Raw genomic sequence first — 19,236 nt, 5'->3', positions numbered from 1 at the left:
ATTGTAGAGTCTTTTTAAAATTTAATAGCCGCGTAGCGATAGCGAAAACTATTTTTGATCTCATCGTGGATTTAACGAATGGAAATATTATTTTGATGGCGTGTTTTTGATCTGTGGAGCGACCCTTACGTAGCAAGTAAGTTGTTGTTTTAGTTTCAACTATTTGTTGTCTTTGATGAATCAGTTAACTTTTGTTTTTAATAGCAGCTGTCAGCCTCTCAATGGCTATTATTTAGGTTCTCTCCTTTTTGCAATTCAAAGAATTTGAATTGTATTGCGGCGCTGTGTTTGCTTAAGATATGTTCACACATTTTCATGATTTTTGAAGTAAAATTGAAGTGACGATTTTGGTCACGCTGAAACAGGAAGTGGAGCGAAAAAGCGAGTGGTTTTGCCGCGTGAAATTTTTGCTCGGATTACAAAGTATTAAAAAACGATGTATGAAATTCGCTTTCTCGCTAGTGGTTTTTTGTTTACATGTGGCAATTTCTGTTTTAATTGCTCTCAAACGAAGTTTGTAGCAATTATATTAGTCCTGTCGGTCTTTTTTATGCGATTTTTCGCTTGACCAATTTTTCGTCTGACGCTTTTGACTTTTCGTCCTCAAAAACGGGATAAACAGGTAGCGCCCAGCGGGCATTAAGTGCTCTTAGAGCCTTTCAGGTTTATTTCAGCTCAAACTGTTTTGGAGACTTATACTTATACTTATGGTGTGAAGGGCGGTTCATAGAGGTCGAGACACCCCCCCCCCCTTGATGACCCCCCACCCCCACTATTGGCTCCACCCCCCCCCCCCCCACCGCCGCGCTTTTGCCCCCCCCCCCCAACCCAGTGCTGCCCCCCATCAGCCCCCGGTGCACCCCCCCCCCCATGGTTAGCTACTGACCAATCCAACCGCTCGCCGGTCGTTTGAGAGCAATTCGCCCGACGTTAGTCGGTTATGTTTTTGTTTTTTACTGTGTTTCGATTTTTTGGATCGTATTGTTTTCTAAATGGTTTTTCCGATCCATTCAGAGTTTATTCTAGGCCTAGATTTTTGTTAAGTCGATGAAAATTCTTTGAATTGTGTCCGGGCCTGTCTTGCTGTTTTTTTAATTCCTTTTTTAATCGCGTTTTTCGTTTTAAATCGGTCACGATTTTCACGTTTGACTCGTGGCTTACTTCACTCATTGTTTCAACTGAATGCATTTTAAATTCTTTCACGCATTGAATTAAGCAATAATGTAATTAATCTGGTAAATGTCAAAAGAGCAAAATAAAAGGAAGCGGTATAAACCAAAGCCCGGTCATTAAGTAAGTGCATTAGGTTATCAGAGCGATTACTACCTGAGATTAGTATTAAGCTTAAATTTCCGTTTAAAATCTGAATTAAGTATAGTTTTCGAATATAACTGAAACTGCACACCGAGTTAGTACATTTATTGAAAATTTCTTTCGATTTCTATATTTCTTTTTATTTGTTTCAATCCCGATGTGCGTCAACGGCGGTTTTTTTCCGGCAATTTGTCGGCTATGGTTAAGAAATTTAACGATGGGCCTGTTTTTTTGCTGACGTTCGCATTTTTCTGCGCAATTCCTTTTCTGTTTAGAAGCTTCAGGGTAATATTCTTAGGAAAATTTATAGAGCAGTGTATCTTGGTGACTTTGAGACAAACTGTGATCTTAAAAACTGTGGTTAATTCTCCTCTCGAATTCTATGGCCAACTCTCCTCTGATTCTTATTATGTGGCTAACTCTCCTCTGTTGATGATAGTATTATAAAAATTTATTCTTAATTGAGTTAATCACAAGAGCATAAATGTAAGACTTGTTAAATTACATTGATAGAAGTTAAATAATTTGATTAGAAATTTGTATTTTCAAGAAGTCGTTTTGTTGTTTTGGTTTGGTTGGATTTGTTCTGTTATTGGCCGAGTAGCAAGCAAACTCGACCGTTGCTGAACCGTTTTTTTTAATGATGTTCTTTGCTTGCTCAAGTTATTTGACTTTTCGTCAAAAGAAACGGGATAAACAAGACGCGAAGACATTAATTTGCTTGCAGTTCTGTTGGAGCATTAATAAGTGACTCTAAGTGTACGTTACGAAACTGCTGAGGAAGCAGGAGTTCACGGCGTGGAAGGAAATTTTGGATTCGGTAGATTTAGACACCATCCCTCCACTTTTCTGCAGTGCTTTTCTGTCCCCATTTACTCAAGCAGGTGGTCTCCCTAAGTCTAAACCGAAGCAAATATTGTAAACGTATGCCTCCTTTTTATGAAAAGTTATCACTTGACCGTTTTTGCTTTTGTTCTTAAACCTTTTTAGACTTCTTTTGTAACGTGTTCATACTCGAGTTCTTCATTCTTGAGTGATCCGAGTTGCCCTATATCTGAAATAAAGTTTGTCTCTAATATAAAAACGATTGTGAGCGAAATGTGGGTTGTTTTTTGCACACATAGAACGTTTCAAAGCTACGCCCCCTATAATAAAATTGCCCCACCTGTTGTTAGAGTGCAATTCATCCGACGTTAGTCGGTTTATTTTCCAAATGTAGATGTCTGAATTCTAAGGCAATTTATCTTTTATATGGCGCCGTGGTCTTCTTAATAGGTTTTAAACTATGTGCCCACCAGATAATTATGCTTCAAAAGGGGAAAACAATTTTTCTAAGTAAGTTTTACACCTTAGCAACTGAATTGGTGTTTATGCTAGACATTGATATGATCATGTGACTTGTCAAAAAACATGGTTGCTAACTCTGCAGAGCTTTTGCTTATACCTCAATACTGTTTTCTAGCCGCTTTTCAGGCAAGAGCAATTCAATGGAAGTTTTTATTCGAGAATCTGAAATCTGAATAAGAAGCTGTTTAAAAATAATTTTACTGCATTTTGTTGGTTTTGTGGCATTGATGAAGTTTGTGAGCTGTGTGTGATTCACGATGTAGCTTTTTGGTTATCCACTGTCAATCATTTCTATATTCCAGGGGTTGTTAGCTCCTTGTGCGTCTGAAATAAAAAGGAACTATGCAATGGCGTATCAATTTGAGAGTTTGTGTGTGTTTGAAAATTGTTTTATTACCGTTTCCAGTTGTTTGCATGCAGCGTCTCGTTTCTCAAATCGAGTCTAAACAAAGTGTTTGAAAATTTGTGAATAGATAAAGATTAATGAGATTGAAATTGAGGGTGGGTTTTCTAAGGACTCAATACGTTAGATTTCTGTTACAATAGATTGTATTGTTCAAGTATGAATGAGCTTTTGGTCTACAGATTTACTTCTAACACCCATTATTACGATTAATGGAAGGCGCAAACGTTTTATGACAACTAAGCTGGTGAGTGGAGGAGGATACCTGTATGAATTTGTTGTTTGATCTATTATACTAACTGCTTCTACGCGTGAAGTTCTGCCCAGTCCGTCTGCTTTCTCGGTCTTGTATGCACTTTGGTGTCTGTAGAAGGCAGCACCCGGCACCACATCGGTGCTTGTTCCCACCATTGTAGCCTCTGGCAACACGTACGCCCCCACCCCTGCACTCGCACCAACTAACACCGCTCCACTGGAGGAAGAGAATCGTTGTTCTTCGTGTCTCTCGCTTGAATAGGACGACATTGTTTTAACTTATAATGTTGAGAAGTTTCAAATGAGGAGTAAAATGATTTCGCGTGTGCAGAGTGCGTTTGTAGGTTGATAAATGAATTGAGTAATTATGAAAATCTGATAATGATCGGTTTTCAATTAGTATTTTAATTTATAGTCGCAAGTGTTGGCTCTGAATATTTGCCCGAAGGTTGAAAGAATATGAGGGTTGTCTTTTGTTTTCGCCTAATTAATAGGTCTTAAGAGGGAAGTGGATTATCTGACATTTGTTCAGTAATTTCGAACAAATTAGTGACAACTTGTCTGGGTTATGACTTATTAATATTGGATATATCGGTGGTCAGGTAGTGATGTGATAAATTATTTAGTACAACTACGCGTAGTTACGGCTACAGCTCTGTTTTGAAAGTTTAAATTCTGCAGAAGTAATTTTTAACAGCCAAGTAAAACTGACTCAGTACTCATAAAAGCAAAGATAGTAGAAGTTCTTTACTCATTACGGTATGCGTCTTGTATAGTGGAGCCAATAACACAGTTATATAAAATTTGGAAAGAGTTTAGTGTAAAAATGTGCTGCAGCTTTTTTCACATGCTTCAGAGTGGTAGTTGTTTTAGTATCAGAATGATCTGCAGTCTCTGGAGCAGTCCTTCGATCAGGCTCTCAAGAGATACAACAAAGCCCGAGATGCCATCGGACAGTACAAGAATGTTAGTAAACCCAATCAGCACTGACTTGATTATTTCTAACTGATTGAGAGTCAGTTGAAACTGAAAACTGACTGGGTTATTCTCCGGTTGTAATCAATTTTTATGAGATGTATTCAAGGATACATTTCTGTATCAAATGAGAACGAGTTCAATTTGCCACAAACACATCATAATATCGAGTTTATGAGTAGCAACCTAAAAACTAGGTACTTTCTGAGAAAGGGAGAAGGCGACCGAACCAAAAAAAATACCCCTCCTCAAATCGAATAGAATGAAGGAGCTCATAAATGCTCAAAAATTTCTCTTTAATGCCCCTTACTCAAATTCTGTTGAACGGGTTTAAAATGAACATAAAATGCACGTTAACCGTTCCTACTAAGTGGAAAACAATCTATGGACTTCTGGGGTTGATGGAAATTTATGAGATGTTGCGACGAATAACTGAGTGGTCTTAGTAAATGCGTAAATTTCCCAGTTAGTTTATCGTGTTGTGTTGCAGAATGAGGTAGTGCTGAAACAGGAGCTGCAGAAAGCCCATCAGAAGATTGTGGACGAAGAGAAGATGTACGCTACTCTCAAGACATACACGGAGGAGCGATTCACCGAGTTAGTATCTCTCACTTTTGACTACCTCTGGCGACCTTTTGGTATGTCTAAGTATAATACATATGATTAAAACGACCATCATTAAATTTCGAAGGCATTGACGATCTTAATTTTTACTATTAGCTGTCTCTGGAATTATAGAGAACACTTGTTTTTTTTCGTACAGAGCTGAGCAGCAAGTTCAAGAGAACGAGAGGGCTCTTAAGGGCACAATCACTCGACTGGAGATGGAGCTGAAGAGACTCAAGATGGCCAATGATGCACTCCAGCTCTCCTACGAAAGAAAGGTAAGTTAGTCACGCCTCGTCTGCCTATCATCCATATATACTGATTTGCAATGTAGATCTACAATAGAAGCAATAAGCGCTACATTGCTAGCTTTGCATCTTTCTAGGCACAACTGCATAAATGTTATTTGAGGTCCGGGTTGCGATCTTAGAAAGCATGGCGAGAGAGCAACTCCGAATGCCTCATCTAATTTTATGTGTTGATTGATACGTTGTCTAAGTAATGAATAGGGTTCACGATGTCAGAAAATTGAAGGATTTTGAACTTTTTAGGTGAAGGACAACAAGGAAATGAACGAGTTGTGTGAAAATTTAATAAGCAAGTTGGCTGAAAGAGAAAATTACGACTGAAAGCATCCGAAACTAGCCAGATAATTAACCGGAGCAGCAAACATTAAACGACCATTGGCTCCTATTTGTGTCTCAATTTTGACAGAAGCCTGATAACAATTAGTGGACGTGTTGCCCTGTCCTGCAATTAAAAATTATTCTTGCACTATATGGCCATAATTTCAATTATATTCCCAAAATGCCAATCAATCGGTGGGACAGGCGATGGCTCAGATTGCATTGAATTATATGTATGTTGTCATCAGCAACTGAGTAGCTCAAAAACTGTAACAACTTAGTAGTTTCATGTCAGAATGGTGATTGCGTTTTAAGTTGTTTTTTAGCCTAATTTGAAGCAGAATTCTATTTTCATTTCATTTGTTTTGTTAGCGTTTTCATTGTGTCAATGAAATAGTTGTAAAGGTTACAAAGATATTCTGTGCAGCTGACGTTCTCACCTCGTATTGTGCTTTGACTTCCTTTTAAAAGTTAATTTTATATTGAGATAATTTGAAGCATTCTTTAATTGAATTAATTAAGTTTATTTTTCAAAAAAAGGATTAACAGGCTGTATAATCTTTGCAAAAATTTTTTAAGTTATCGTGCTCAATGAACCAAAATTGGTTGGCAGACGATGAAGTTCTGTTTTGTGAAATTTGTGAATTTCTCTGTTTTCCCGATGTCTGGTTTTTGTGATGTTTTTTGATGGCGCATAATTTTTTTTTCTACTTGTGAAGTTTAAATAATTGGTTTGGATGGCTTCAAAAGGTGTTAGCTTCCCAAGACTGACCTGAATTTCGTGTTTCATTCGTGTAATTGCTTGTTGATGTTGCTATGCCACGTGAAAATATGAAAAGAGTGTATATCCTATCGGCGCCTAGTTCTATTGAATTGAAGGTTTCATTATGGCCCGCCGATTTCTAGCTGTTCCGGTGGTAAATTTGGGCTCAATAAAATTTTCTCAAGCCTACCAGCAAAGCGAGGGTTCAATGGTTTAGCAATTTCCTTGACTCAAAAATGTCAGCTTTTTTAGTGTTAAACAGATTTCCTTAGCACTTCATGCCTTCAGTTTTCTTAGTATAATTTTTATTTGATCTCGAACGAATTTGAAGCAATCATTGTAAACGTGTGTCTTACGACTCAAAGAGGAGTATTGGTATTCTACATTGTTTTAGCTAAAGAAAATTTTCTGACTCTGTCTTCGAACAATGACTAATGTTTAAGAACATTGACTTTGTTTTGGAACATTGGGCGCTTAACTGTAGCTTAGGTACTTATACAATTGTTGACAAAACTAAACACAAAGAATGCAATTTTGCTATGGTAATCTGCTTGTTTTGGACACCAATTTTTACACAACAAAACTTAGGCTGTTTCGTCGGTTTTTATCAATCGACGCATTATGATCAGAAGTTAAATAGATCCGGTTTATTATCATGCATCAATTAATGTAAAAATCAAAAGAAACGGCCGACGTGTTGACAAAAATTGCTTCTAAAACAGGCACTTTAACATGTAAAATTGCATTTTGTGTCTTTTCTTTGACAACGAGTGTACATAGTAGAACTTGATGGTAATATTTAAGATCGAAAGGTCATTTTCCGAATTTCGCTTCCTATAAAATTTCTTCCCTATTCAAACTGGGCCGACAACCTACTCAACTAAACCCTTCGTCACCCACTTCCTACTTCGGAAAACACTGATCTCTAAATCCTGAAATTTTTTCTCTAGGGGCACCTGTTTTGAAAAGAGCAATTTAGATCGCGCAATAAATTCTCAGGAGTGAAAAAGTCACCCGGAAATTGAATTGAACCGAGTGAAAGAATGTTGCAGAATAAAATAGCAATACGATCAAATAAGTTTTTGCATAAGAGGACATAAAAGAAATGGCTTCAAGTTCGCCCAGGAGCATTAAAACAGTTCTGACAACAATTGAGGGCCAAGGTTAACACAAGATTCCTTTGAAAGACCTAAAATCACATAAACATTTTTTTGGCAAAGTTACCAACAGAAAATCAAAAATTGCTGAAATGCTTTTTTCTAGCGAATTGTTCTCACACGCCAGTCGAGCCAAAATGTATCAGTGGAAGGGACGGTCTAGCCAAGAGACTTCTAGTTTGTGGAAAAATATCCAAAATGAAAGCAGAAATGAAGCAGAAAAAGACACGCAAATTACCAACATTTGCTTCAAAAATGGTTTGAGAGTAACTGAACACAACCGGATAACGTCAGGCAAGTTGCTGTCAAACGATTAACGAGAGGTTGGCTTCGCCAGGAGCTATGGAAGCTAGGAAAGCTATCTGAAGCTTACTTTGGAGAGGGATAAAATAAAGAAAAGGTGGTGCATTATGGGGGTGTTTTTGAGGGGGAGGGGTCTCAAAGGGGTTGAGTTTGCGGGGTAACGCGTAAAACAGGGGGACTGAGCGGCCTAAACTGCCTGAACCCTTCACACCTTGTTTCTGATTCTTCTCAGCAGCTTCGGTAGCCGTACTTAGAGCTAATGAAAACTCAAAAGAGCTAGTAACTGAATGCCTTCCAGGTTTCATTACCTGTCTAGCCCATTCTTGGGGACGAAAGTCAATTTTCCAGACAAAATGTTTTCCAGACAAAAAAAGTCGGTAGCACAAAACAAAGATTCTCTTTGCTACATTTTCCTCTCATATAAATTACTTCGCTATATAAAAAGAGATTAAATGCTCTCTATTGAGCCAGTATTTTGCGGATCCTGTTTTATGCAATACTTCTATCGCTTGCTTGGATTAATATATTTTGAACCTTAACGCATTTTCAAATATAAAATAAATATTTTGCTCTTGATAATGTTATGAGCATCTCGTCTTGATAAGTTATAAGCATCTCACTTAAACCGAGAGCTTTTTGCTAATTGCCTTCTTACAGATTATACAAAATTCATGTGAAGTAGAACTTAATTTAAGCAATGATATCTACTTCAGTCTTCACACATCTAAAGCTTTCAAACTATTGCAGCAAATTATAGAACTAATCGTTGAACTCATTTTTGCCAATTCCGTTTGTTTGTACCATTCGGCACATATTGGCAAAATTGTCCCCTCATACCTGACCACTCTCTCCCACAGAGATGAAGAAATACTTCTTTTCTGCCAAAACTGATAACAGAACTAATTTTTATTACAGCAGAGCTAGACTATTAAGTTATTCATCACTCCGTTCGTGCTTGTATCTTTCGTGCAAAATGAGTCCCTTACTGTTTAATAGCCGCACAGCGATAGCTGGGGCTATTATTGGCCTTCTCTTGGTTTTTTACAATTCAAAGAATTTGAATTGTATTGGGGCGCTGTCTTTTTTTTTTACGACTCGAAGAGGAGTATTGGAGAAGTCCTTTTTTTTAATCAATTTTATTGGAGCGAATTTTTAAGCGGGAAATGAAACGCGTGAAAAATTTGGAGTGATTTGGTTGCTGAACAAAAGTGAAGAGCGGAGCGAAAAGAGAGTGGTTTTTTGTTCATACCGCTGTTTTTGAGAGAGCGCGAAATTGATGTGTGACAAAATTTTCTCTGAGCGAGCGAAATTTTTTTGTTCACGTGCGGCTTTTAAAAGCAGTTTTTTTGCAATTTTTCTTGTTTATGAGGTTTGATTATAATATTGTATTGGATTTGGGCTCGTTCTGATAGGAATTGAAGGTTTCAAGTAGTTAATTTGAGTTTTATGCAAATTTGGAGGTTTTTGATCAGTTTTGCTGATTTTTCGACGAAATTTAATGTATTTTGGCCTTTTGTAATGTTTTACTGCTTTAAGTGCAATTTGCATAGAAGCTCGGTACTCAAAAAATATCAGGGATACCAATTGATTACAATTTTGTTGGTATAAAACATTTCTTTCTGAAGAAAAATGACAGAAAAATAGAGACTTTTTTAACCACTTTTTTAATTTTTTGCCTTTTTTTGTTTTTTTTTCTATCGTAGACAATTTTTTTTAGCTTGTTATGACTTGCCCATTATTTCGCAAGCATTTCATTGCTCTATTTAAACAAAGTAACTTTTTTTGGCTTTATTTTTTCTTGTAAAATTTAAAAAACACTTTACTTTTTCTCGTTTTTTTTGGTCAATTTGGTTTTAGATGTCGTTTCTATTCTTACTCAACCTTTGATAGCATTTGGGGGAGTTTTCTAGTGGAATTCAGTTGTTGTAGCTCTTTAGGGTGTCTCTCATTTTGATTGATATTAGTTTTGATTTGTTTTTGTTAAAGAAAATCGAGTAAATCAGAGCAAATTTTGGCCACTTTTTGTCTTTTTTTTCTGAATTTTTTTGCCTATTTCTTCCAATTTAATGTTTTTTGTTGGTCACGTTTTCTCAATAAGGAGCATTTTTGTAGGTGTTGATACTATGAATTTGCACTTGAAGGCTTAGCAGGGCATTTTTCATTTAAACAAATTATACAAAACTCTAATTCGTTAAATTTAGTTTTTTGGTTTGTTTTTTAACGTTTCTCTGCAAGTACTAGGTGGGAGATTGATCTAGCCAAATATATAACTAATTGATTTCTATGAGTTGTGGATGGGAAGCTGCATGTTATCTTTTTGTAGAGAATTTTAATTGGATTTTTAGAGAACATTATTTTTTGCTTTTGTCCTTTGTCAAGTTTCCATTTCTCCAGTCTTTTCTTTATGGATTGGTTACAATGTCTGTCGATTGGTAATATGCTGGTGATGCATCTGATTAGTGAGAATAGTCAGATTTCTACTTCGAGTCGTTTCCGGAATTCTTCCGGCTATGTTTTTAAGATCTGTTCACACATTTTCATGATTTTTGAAGTCAAATTGGAGTGGTGATTTTGGTCACGCCGAAACAGGAAATGGAGCGAAAAAGCGAGTGGTTTTGTGGCGTGAATTTTTTTCGCTCTAATTTTGAAGTAGAGTGAGAAAACGGTGTTTGAACAAAAATTCGGTTTCTCGGTAGTGGTTTTTTGTTCACATGCGGCAATTTCACTCTGTTTTTTCGATTTTTTGGATCGGATTTTTTTTCTAAATAGTTTTTCCAATTAAATTCACAGCTCATTCTGGACTCAGTTTTTTGTTAGAATCAAAATTACATATCTCACTAGTGGTTTTTTGTTCTCCCTGGAAGCATTTTGACATTTATTTTCTGTTTTTTTTTCTTTTTGTATCTGATTTTTTTAGAAATGGTTTTCCCAATTCACTTATTGTCCCTTCTAGGTCTAGTTGTTTGTTAAGTCAATGAAAATTCTTTGAATTGTACGTCAGGACTTGTCCTGCTATGTTTTTTTATTTCGTCGTCATGATTTTTGTTACGACCATATGACGTCACAGCCACTTTTTGTTCATTCGTTCATGCAATTTCAACTGAAATGCATACGTGACGTCATTTTTCGCTCTTAGTGGAGCGAGTTTTTTTGTTCATTCACGTGATTAAATTTTTGGTCACACTTGACTTACCTCACTCTCAAAAATGACTTCCTCACTTTGAAATTGACTTTTATTTACTTTAATTCAAAGAGATAAGGTCAAATGGGTGTGTGTCACTCTAAATGAAGGTTATTTGAGATCAGCTAATAGAGGCAGCAATAACTTATACAGATTTTTAATCAAAATATAACAGATCAGCCTTCAATGAAAAGACAAATTTTTTTGGTCTGTCTTTTACTGTTTTTTTTAGACTGCCGATCTACGAATCTATTGCGGCTATTTTCTGGCAATCTGCCAGCTATGTTTTCTTATTTGACTTCTCAAGCTAAATTTTCGCGCCTGATTTTTTGATTGTTGTGTGTTCCAAATTGCTCTCAATCATAATGTTATAAGCGAGGATAATAAATGTGCGACTGCACAAAAAGTAGCAATGGACTTTTATCTTAGTGGCCTAGTTTCTTTTATAAGACATTTCTACATACGTTTTTGATTTATTGTTAAATTATCCCTTGCCGGCTGTTGATGATACATCAATTCAAGATGGCCGAAGCCAATACTACAAAAGTTGAAACTGATCCCGCCAAAAAAGTGGGAACTCGACTTTGTCCAAACAGAACGTGTAAAACAGTTACTCTCCGATGAAAGAGACCGAAGATGAGATTACTTTATTGAATTTACGTTACTAGAAATGTGTTCTCTACACATAGAGTGCATAGTTTTTTGGTGAAGTTCGGCGCGCAATGTTTTTGCAATCTTTCCGATAAACATTTTTCCTTGCTCAGAAGCTCACCTTTTTTCCGCACGCTTTATTCAAAATAATTTAGAGTTTATCGACGACAGTGAAGTATAATTTATTCAGTTACTTGATTTCTAAAAATTTTATTTGTTGGCGGAATTCTGTACCGAAAAAAATCAAATCTGTAACATTTTTTTAAAAGAAAATTTACGTTTCACTAGACACCTTGAAAAGTCCATAACATTTGTTTTCGGTTTCAGACGTTAACGCAGATGATTGCCCTAGGAGACGGCTTCTCAGACGTCACCTAAGAATTCCCGTTCCCCCTTTAAAAAACGTTTGATTCAAAAACTTGAATTTTTCTTAGCATAGCTTGAGCAAAGAAGCAACCGTTACTGTTCTGTAAATTTTGTCAATAATTCATTTTAAGACAGCTAATTACTTATTGTTTTGCAAAAGTTTGATAAAAAAGAGTCGATAGCAATTAAAACTCAGTCGCACCAAAAATAAAAACCGAGTGACGTTTTATCTTCTTAGAAAAGGGCACGCTTGTTAACAAAAAAAGCTGCAAAAGTTTTCATAGAAAAGTTTGTCTTTTTCAGAATCAGATGTTGACGTTTGTTGAAAACCTTTTCACCTTTCCATACAACCTTGCCATTTTTCTCTCTAGATGAAAGGCTGCATTTTTATTAGAGAGAAAAGCTCTTTGGTAGTTTAAAGCAGCAGCAATAAATTCCTTTAGCAAAACAAAAATTATTTGCTGTTTTTGCTGATTCATGCTTTGAGACAGAATAGTTGAAAACAACTGTTCAAGAAAAGCAAGAGTTGATAAGCAAGATCTTTTGTACGCACGCGTCTTGCCAATATTTCTCCAACTCAGATAGCAAAATTTTGAATAATACTTATGGCAAAATAGCTTCTACAAAGCTCAGATTTTTCTTATACTTTGTCCTCTGTCTCAGCCTCAGCAGTAACAGTCGGAGTCCCTTTTTACCTGGTTATAGCAGTTACCAAATAGATGAAGGATTTTTTTTCCAATTCTCCAAATGTCACAGAAGTCATCAACTGTCACATTAGAGAGCAATTTTTTTCGGAAAAAGTTGTTTCAGATATCACCTTAAAAGAGGATGAAGATTATTGATTAAAAATGTTTTCATACTTTACCTTCACACGAAAGATTCTTCATTTTGGTGTGCGAAACAGCAAAGATAAAAGTAACTGTTCAACGGAAAAGATCATACTCGAAAATATTTGTAAGCTGTCTAATTTTGTGTTCAAAAGCCCTTGTTGCCTGTACGCATCGCCTTTTTCCTAATTACAAATTAAGTGAAGCCTTTTTTCTATTCCTTGCCTCAGAATAAAAACTCATTTGGCTAGCGTTTAGTTGAAGTGTCATCAAGCATCTGGAATTTATTTGAGAAAAACTAACAAAAGCAAACTTCCTTGGTCTATTGTAACAATTATTTAGAAATCCCAAGTATATTGGTCAAAACTTCTGCTTTCACACAAAAATAACTTATTGTTTTATGCTGATTTAACTGTTGGTCAGAGCAGTCGAATTTCATTAACAAAAATAGCAATTATTTGGGTCGAGAGTTTTTCTTTATTTCAAACCAAGTTTCATGAAGCTGGATTTAGCTTCAATAATATAGTGTAAATGCTTTCGAGAAATTTGCTTTGGGTTAATTAACAAAGTAAAAATACATTAACTGGTCTAATTGTTGAATTTGTGTCAGGCCCCATGTCCCCGTACCCCCATCAAACTTGCATAGCGAAGTATTTTTTAAGCCGTTTGTACCTATCCTCGATTAAGAAAGAACTCAAAAACGACAAAGATAGCAAAACCACAAGATGGCAAAGAAAAACACTCAGAGCTGCAAAATCGCACTGAACATTTTCAAGATGTCAGAATTGAATTTCAAGAAACAGCTTGATCTTCTGTAAACTGCAATTTCACAGAGGAGGTGTTTTAGAACGCTGACTCCTCTAATCAGCAACATTGAAGTAACAAAGGAAAAACAGAAAGGCCGCTGAAAAATTTTTCCTTGAAAACCCTGATTCAAGCACAATCTCATCAATAACAGGAAGACAGTCCAATCTTCTGCCGAAATTGCAAATCCGCGAACATGATGTCAAAAGCCTGGATGACGACGGACAACTCAGCCAGTCGTCCACACGCTTACGAGATGACATTAGCGTCAGTTGGAAGTGCAGCTCACGCCTTCTTGGGTCTAACAGATCATCGCCAACAGGAACCGAGAAATCAATACAGGCAGTTCAGGACACCAACAGTGAAGTTAAAGCTCTACTTCAGCCACCACCAGTACCTCCCAGGACCAAACCTCTCTTCGTGCCAACAAACAGCAATACACGACCCCTGTTATCAAAATTTCAGGAATTTAGTCAAACCTTCTCAGCAGAAAAGTTCAAAGCAAAACAACAACCGGATATATCGAAAAAATCGTTTGACTTCGACCCCATTCAAACTGATGGACTAAACCCCAACACAGCAGGAGACGTCACATTACTTTTAACGAAAAAAAAACAATAGACGTTGCGTTTAAGGTTACGATCTAGACGTTACGATCTAACGTCCAACAACAAGTTTGATGATTTGCCAAAAATTTAACCATCAACAGCCAAACGCACAACTGTTGACACCAAATAACGTAACACAAACATTCAAAAAACAAAACAAGGAGCTGAAATTACATCAGGATTTTGTAAAAACAACATCGAGCCTAATATGACTCAACAACAGAGAACACGCGCTGTGGGTACGTGCATGCAGACGGATCAATTTGCTAATGAATTTAGTGTACAGAACAATACTTACAATCGATTTCCTGTACCTTACAATATTGATAACATGTCAACTTCTAAAATTATCTTCGCTAGTGCCATTCAACAGGTAACACGGCAATATAAGCAAACCCAGGAGCCCCTTTTACTATTTTATTTTTAGCTCAAGAAACTCTTCAGCTACTTTTCAAAACCGGTGAAACACAGTTGGTCTGAAAGTTCGACTGCACAGAATGTTATCAAAACCCAGGAGCCCCTTTTACTATTTTATTTTTAGCTCAAGAAACTCTTCAGCTACTTTTCAAAACCGGTGAAACACAGTTGGTCTGAAAGTTCGACTGCACAGAATCAATCGGAAGTGCAATTTCTGTTGACTACAAGAGATAACATAAGTAGCAAACAAACAGCGCCAGTATTTGTTAGACCAAAAACAAGGATTCAGGAACCACAAAATGACTCTGGAGAAAATGACATCAATGTGCAAAGTCTCAAAGAGCAAGTATGTCAAATTCAAACACAAATTGTACAAAAAAGCGCAATGAGTACAGAAAAAAATAAACAATTACCGCATTGTTTGCCACCACCAGTTCAAGAAAACCTATTCAAAAACTACATCGACAACAACCTTGCTCAACGTTGTAAGTAAAAATCAAGCGATCAAACTGCCACCACTGTCACTGCCGCACTTCGATGGCAGCCCTCTGCGATATCATGCATGGGTTAGCAATTTCGTTTCAGTGTTTTATGCTAATACTGGTATAACTGATACACAAGGGATCAGTAAACTCCAAACAGTCTCTGGAAAAACAAAACAAGTCATTGAGTCGTACTCCTGTAACCCAGCATTTTATGAAACAGCTCTAAGTGAACCGATGAACCATTTTGGAGACCCAAGTTGTAGTAAGCGTCTTCATAAATCAGCCCGAGTCATGGCGCGCAACTGTTCCAAATAATAATAAATTATTTGTCGCATTTTCAAATTTTACAAAGCGCTGAGTTTAAAATTTGAATACCTTGGCTTTCAGGCAGACCTTCAGAGCACCACACTGCTTAAAAAAGCAAAACAGAAAGTGCCTTACAACATTTTGTTGAAATGGGCTGATCATAGGCTCACAACAGCAGTTGAACCAGCGTCACTTCGTTCCTTTCAACAATTTTTTGAACTTCATGCTCAAATTTACGATACCGGGCAATACTTTTCAATAATTAACCGTTTTTGTGGAAATTTGTCCCGACTACCAAAAGCAATCACCACAGGGTTGATATAAAATCGTTATCGAAAACAAGTTGTGCAGGAATTGTTTGAGCAACAATCACCTCAGGCAGAATTGTTCCTAAATGAACTGCCAAACCTGCAACGGCCGAATCATTCTGCCATACATGACCCTTCAGAACAAATCAAATGACAGCCTGCTGCGTTCTCAACGGGATCTCCTCCATTCAGTCCTACACAGCATTCAACAAATGGAGTGTCACAAAGCCAAAACAAACAAAAACATTATCGCAATGGACAATCTTTTGATAAAATGAAAGAGCAAAACACTAAAAGGAGTAACCTCGATTCTCCTTCCAACAACAAAAGCTTCTCGTGAACCAGCAAAAGCCGTCTCCTCCTAGAGATTGGTACGTGTGCACTCATAGACCATTGCAGCCAGTTCTCATTTTTGCTTGACAACATAACAAACTTTTTAGAACTTCCTTATGAAGCGCAGGCATCAACGATACACTAATACTTGAATACCCAGAAAAAAATGCCGCTCTCAAAGATAACAACGCCAGTCATTGTCATTCCGTATAAGTCATTGAGACAAAGCTTTGAAATATCTCTTTTATACAGCACTCCAGCAATGAACGTCACACCAGGCAACATAATTGATCTAAATCAAATATGTGACACATTTAATAATCTCGGCGACGTCCATTTCCCTCAGGTTGCTGGTGGCAGAACTGGAGCCCTCTTTGGTGAAAAAACCTTCGCCTTCACTCATCCAAGCGAAGTAATACCCGGAAACACACAAAAACCCCTTGGTGTGAAAGCGAAACTCGGATGGACATTAGCAGGGGAGCATGAAACTTCTCTCAACCCTTCAGAATCTACATTTAACCATCGTGCAACAACAACCAAACCGTTTGTTCATCATGTTTTAAGACAGCACACCAAAAAAAAAAACACATTTATGAGTGCTGGTTGAGCAGTTCTGGAAAATTGAAAGTGAAGAAACCCGAAAATACAGATCTATTCTTTCTAATGAAGACAAGTATGCCTTAAAAGTTTTTCAGAGAACCATACGACAAAACTCTGAGATATAAAAATTGTTTTCCCTGGAATACGACTTGCCTTTTAGAGAACAATTAATACTGTGCTCGTAATCAGCTCCAGTGCTTGGAAAACCCTTTCAACAGACTTAAGCATAAATTACATAAAACCAGTCGAAGTGACAGAACATGAATCTGAAAAAATATGTTACTTGTCACATTATCGTTGTTCAAATTCCAAACAAACCAGACAAAACCAGAAAAATTCGACTGATAAATGCCGCTTCGAAGTATCGAGAAAAGTCATTGAACAGAAACCCCTTCACAAGACCAGATCTCTTGAACAGCCTACTTAGCATACTGTTTCTTTTTTTAGCAACCAGTTTCAATTTTGGCAGATATTGAAAGTATGTTCATGCAAATTGCTGTCAAAGAGGAAGATCAATCAGCACTTCAATTTATTTGGTCAACAAATTACTTTATTATTCAATATCAGTTCACTCGGTTGATTTTTGGGGTAACTTGCTTGCCGTGAATGGCCATCTTTGCCCTAAATCAATGTATTAAATACAAGGCAGAAAACTTTCCCAAAAAGTTTTCCAGCAAAAATCAAACAATTTTAAATGTACGAATACGATCATTCGTTGCCCACTGTCGCTGGAGCGGAAGACACAAATGCAAGTCAAAGAAAGCTTCCAACGAGGAGGTTTCAAATTGAAAAAAATTCTTATCAAACTGTCCTATAGCTCTGGAACGAAAGCACGCGCGTATTAGGACAAAAAAAGAATTTCGTTGATGATAATTTTTCATAAAACCGTTGGAAGAAAATCAAAGAATGCAGCAATGTATACGCAAAGAAAACTTTTCAGTCTTGTTGCGTCGATTTTCGAGCCCGTCGCGATTGCGGCACCAGTGATTATAGGCTTCAAGATTACAATGAAGAAAGTTTGCCAACTGGGTTTAAAATGTGACACACCGTAGCCTGCGAAATTACATAAACAACTGCACAAAAAAATAACTGCACAGTTATTTCGGACAGCCCCCAATTGAACACTCGCGAGCACTCAAATTTCTTGCAATTTCACAAGAAATTAAACATCAATGGGATGTCTTTGTTCATGCATCTACTTGTGCTATGGCAGCAATTATTTATTTTTGCAGTTATGACAATAACAGCATAAAAATCGAAACCAACTTCATAATCAGCAAATGTGAAGCAACTCCTTTAAAAGCGTTGAGCGTTCCAAATCTTGAAATTGAGGCCGCAATAATCGGGATACGACTACTCAAAAAAGTTCAAAAAGAGACAACGCTCAAGGTTCATGGGCCACATTTTTGAACAGACTGCCATGGTATTCTTGATTGGATTGCTTCTAAGGACAACTGGAATTCCAGTTAGAACTTTACTCCAATTGGAAGAACTCAGCTCACAGCAAAACATTTTCAGTTCACACAACAAGGTGTACATCCACACCAGAGTTTCACAGGAAAATGCTTTCCATTCAGATATTCATTTGCTAAGAAAGGACGTAAGCTAGATCCCAAATTCAAGATTCGGTCCTTAAACCCATGCTTAGATCGAAACGGAATACTTAGATCACAAGGCCAACGTTTTGCTCCTGAAGAATTACAATTAAATAATTTAACAACAGTTCTTCATGCCAAAGACGCAATAAAACGCCTGTATCTTGAGCATGCAGATCGAACTTGCATAAAAGAAGTTACCGAAGCCGTGAAGGCTTTTGTTCAACAGCAATACGTTGTCTTCAGTCTAAGGAAAAAGTTATTAAGCATCCGATTTGGATGTTTTTGTGCGGCCAATTTGATGCTGAAAATGTCAAACCGTTAATAGCTCCACTGCCACTGTGCATGTTCAATGATATTCAATCGCAATTCCCATTCGCTAATACGGGAATTGATTTTTTTGATTTCCTGGGATTCTTCTCTATCGAAAACACCAAAGACAACCTCACCAAGTACTACGGCCTCATTTTCAAATGCATGGTCACGCGTGCCGCACATCTTGAGTCATGCCCTGATTTAAACAGGGACACTTTTCTAAACGCCCTCCAACGTTTTGCGGCACAAAGATGTCAACCAAAAAATATCATGAGTGACAACGGGACAGCGTTTGTTGGAGCAATTGAAGAACTAAAGCGAGGCGTCCGTTATCTCGACAATCGACGCATTGGCGCTGATCTTCTTATAAAAAACTCAATTTGGAAGTTCAACCCACCATACGGACCACATTTCGGCGGTGCGTGGGAGCGGTTGATGCAGAATGCTAAACGGATCATTTTGATCACTCTAGGGAGCAACAGGCTCACATTAGTTGTCTTCCACACCATCGTGTTTGAGATCAAAAGCATGCTGAACTCTTGACCGCTTACACATGTGGCTGACGTACCAGACAATGAAGAACCCATTACCCAAAACCATTTTCCGCTGCAAAGAGCTTACAATTCACTGCCACCAGGAGACTTTTAACCAACCATGCCAGCATCCTTCAAGTTGTGGAAAAACGTACATC

At 37.2% G+C, this 19,236-nt stretch overlaps 2 protein-coding genes across 3 annotated transcripts in view; one reads left to right on the top strand and one right to left on the bottom strand.

The window, feature by feature from the left end:
* Window positions 1-6,052, top strand: part of LOC142339298 (uncharacterized) — a 49,718-nt gene extending 43,666 nt beyond the window's left edge. For both annotated transcript variants that reach the window (XM_075389235.1, XM_075389234.1), the window contains exons 15-18: window positions 4,193-4,285; window positions 4,785-4,891; window positions 5,058-5,178; window positions 5,452-6,052. In XM_075389235.1, the coding sequence (XP_075245350.1) occupies window positions 4,193-4,285; window positions 4,785-4,891; window positions 5,058-5,178; window positions 5,452-5,529 (399 nt within the window). In that variant the 3' untranslated portion in view covers window positions 5,530-6,052. The remainder of the gene's footprint in view (window positions 1-4,192; window positions 4,286-4,784; window positions 4,892-5,057; window positions 5,179-5,451) is intronic.
* On the bottom strand, window positions 2,798-3,754 carry LOC142339929 (uncharacterized). Its single transcript, XM_075390292.1, has 3 exons — window positions 3,365-3,754; window positions 3,059-3,103; window positions 2,798-2,985 (listed from the first exon to the last, which is right to left on the bottom strand). Exons 1-3 carry the CDS (start codon window positions 3,587-3,589, stop codon window positions 2,953-2,955), a joined length of 303 nt encoding a protein of 100 aa, XP_075246407.1. The 5' UTR covers window positions 3,590-3,754; the 3' UTR covers window positions 2,798-2,952.
* Window positions 6,053-19,236: the final 13,184 nt, after the last annotated feature.

The sequence above is a fragment of the Convolutriloba macropyga genome, chromosome 5, assembly GCF_964194025.1.
Source record: "Convolutriloba macropyga chromosome 5, txConMacr16.3, whole genome shotgun sequence".
NCBI classification, from domain to species: Eukaryota; Metazoa; Xenacoelomorpha; order Acoela; family Convolutidae; genus Convolutriloba; species Convolutriloba macropyga.
The sequence above is the reverse complement of the archived record's forward strand: the minus strand, read 5'-3'. Positions and strand labels throughout refer to the sequence as shown.

What these genes read in the sequence shown, in the direction of transcription:
- LOC142339929 (XM_075390292.1), bottom strand. Translation starts at nt 3,589, where the DNA reads ATGTCGTCCTATTCAAGCGAGAGACACGAAGAACAACGATTCTCTTCC. An exon ending in GAACTTCACGCGTAGAAGCA is followed by an intron (nt 3,104 to 3,364) that starts GTTAGTATAATA and finishes CACTTTGTTTAG; the next exon opens with ACTCGATTTGAGAAACGAGA. An exon ending in CATGCAAACAACTGGAAACG is followed by an intron (nt 2,986 to 3,058) that starts GTAATAAAACAA and finishes TTTTTATTTCAG; the next exon opens with ACGCACAAGGAGCTAACAAC.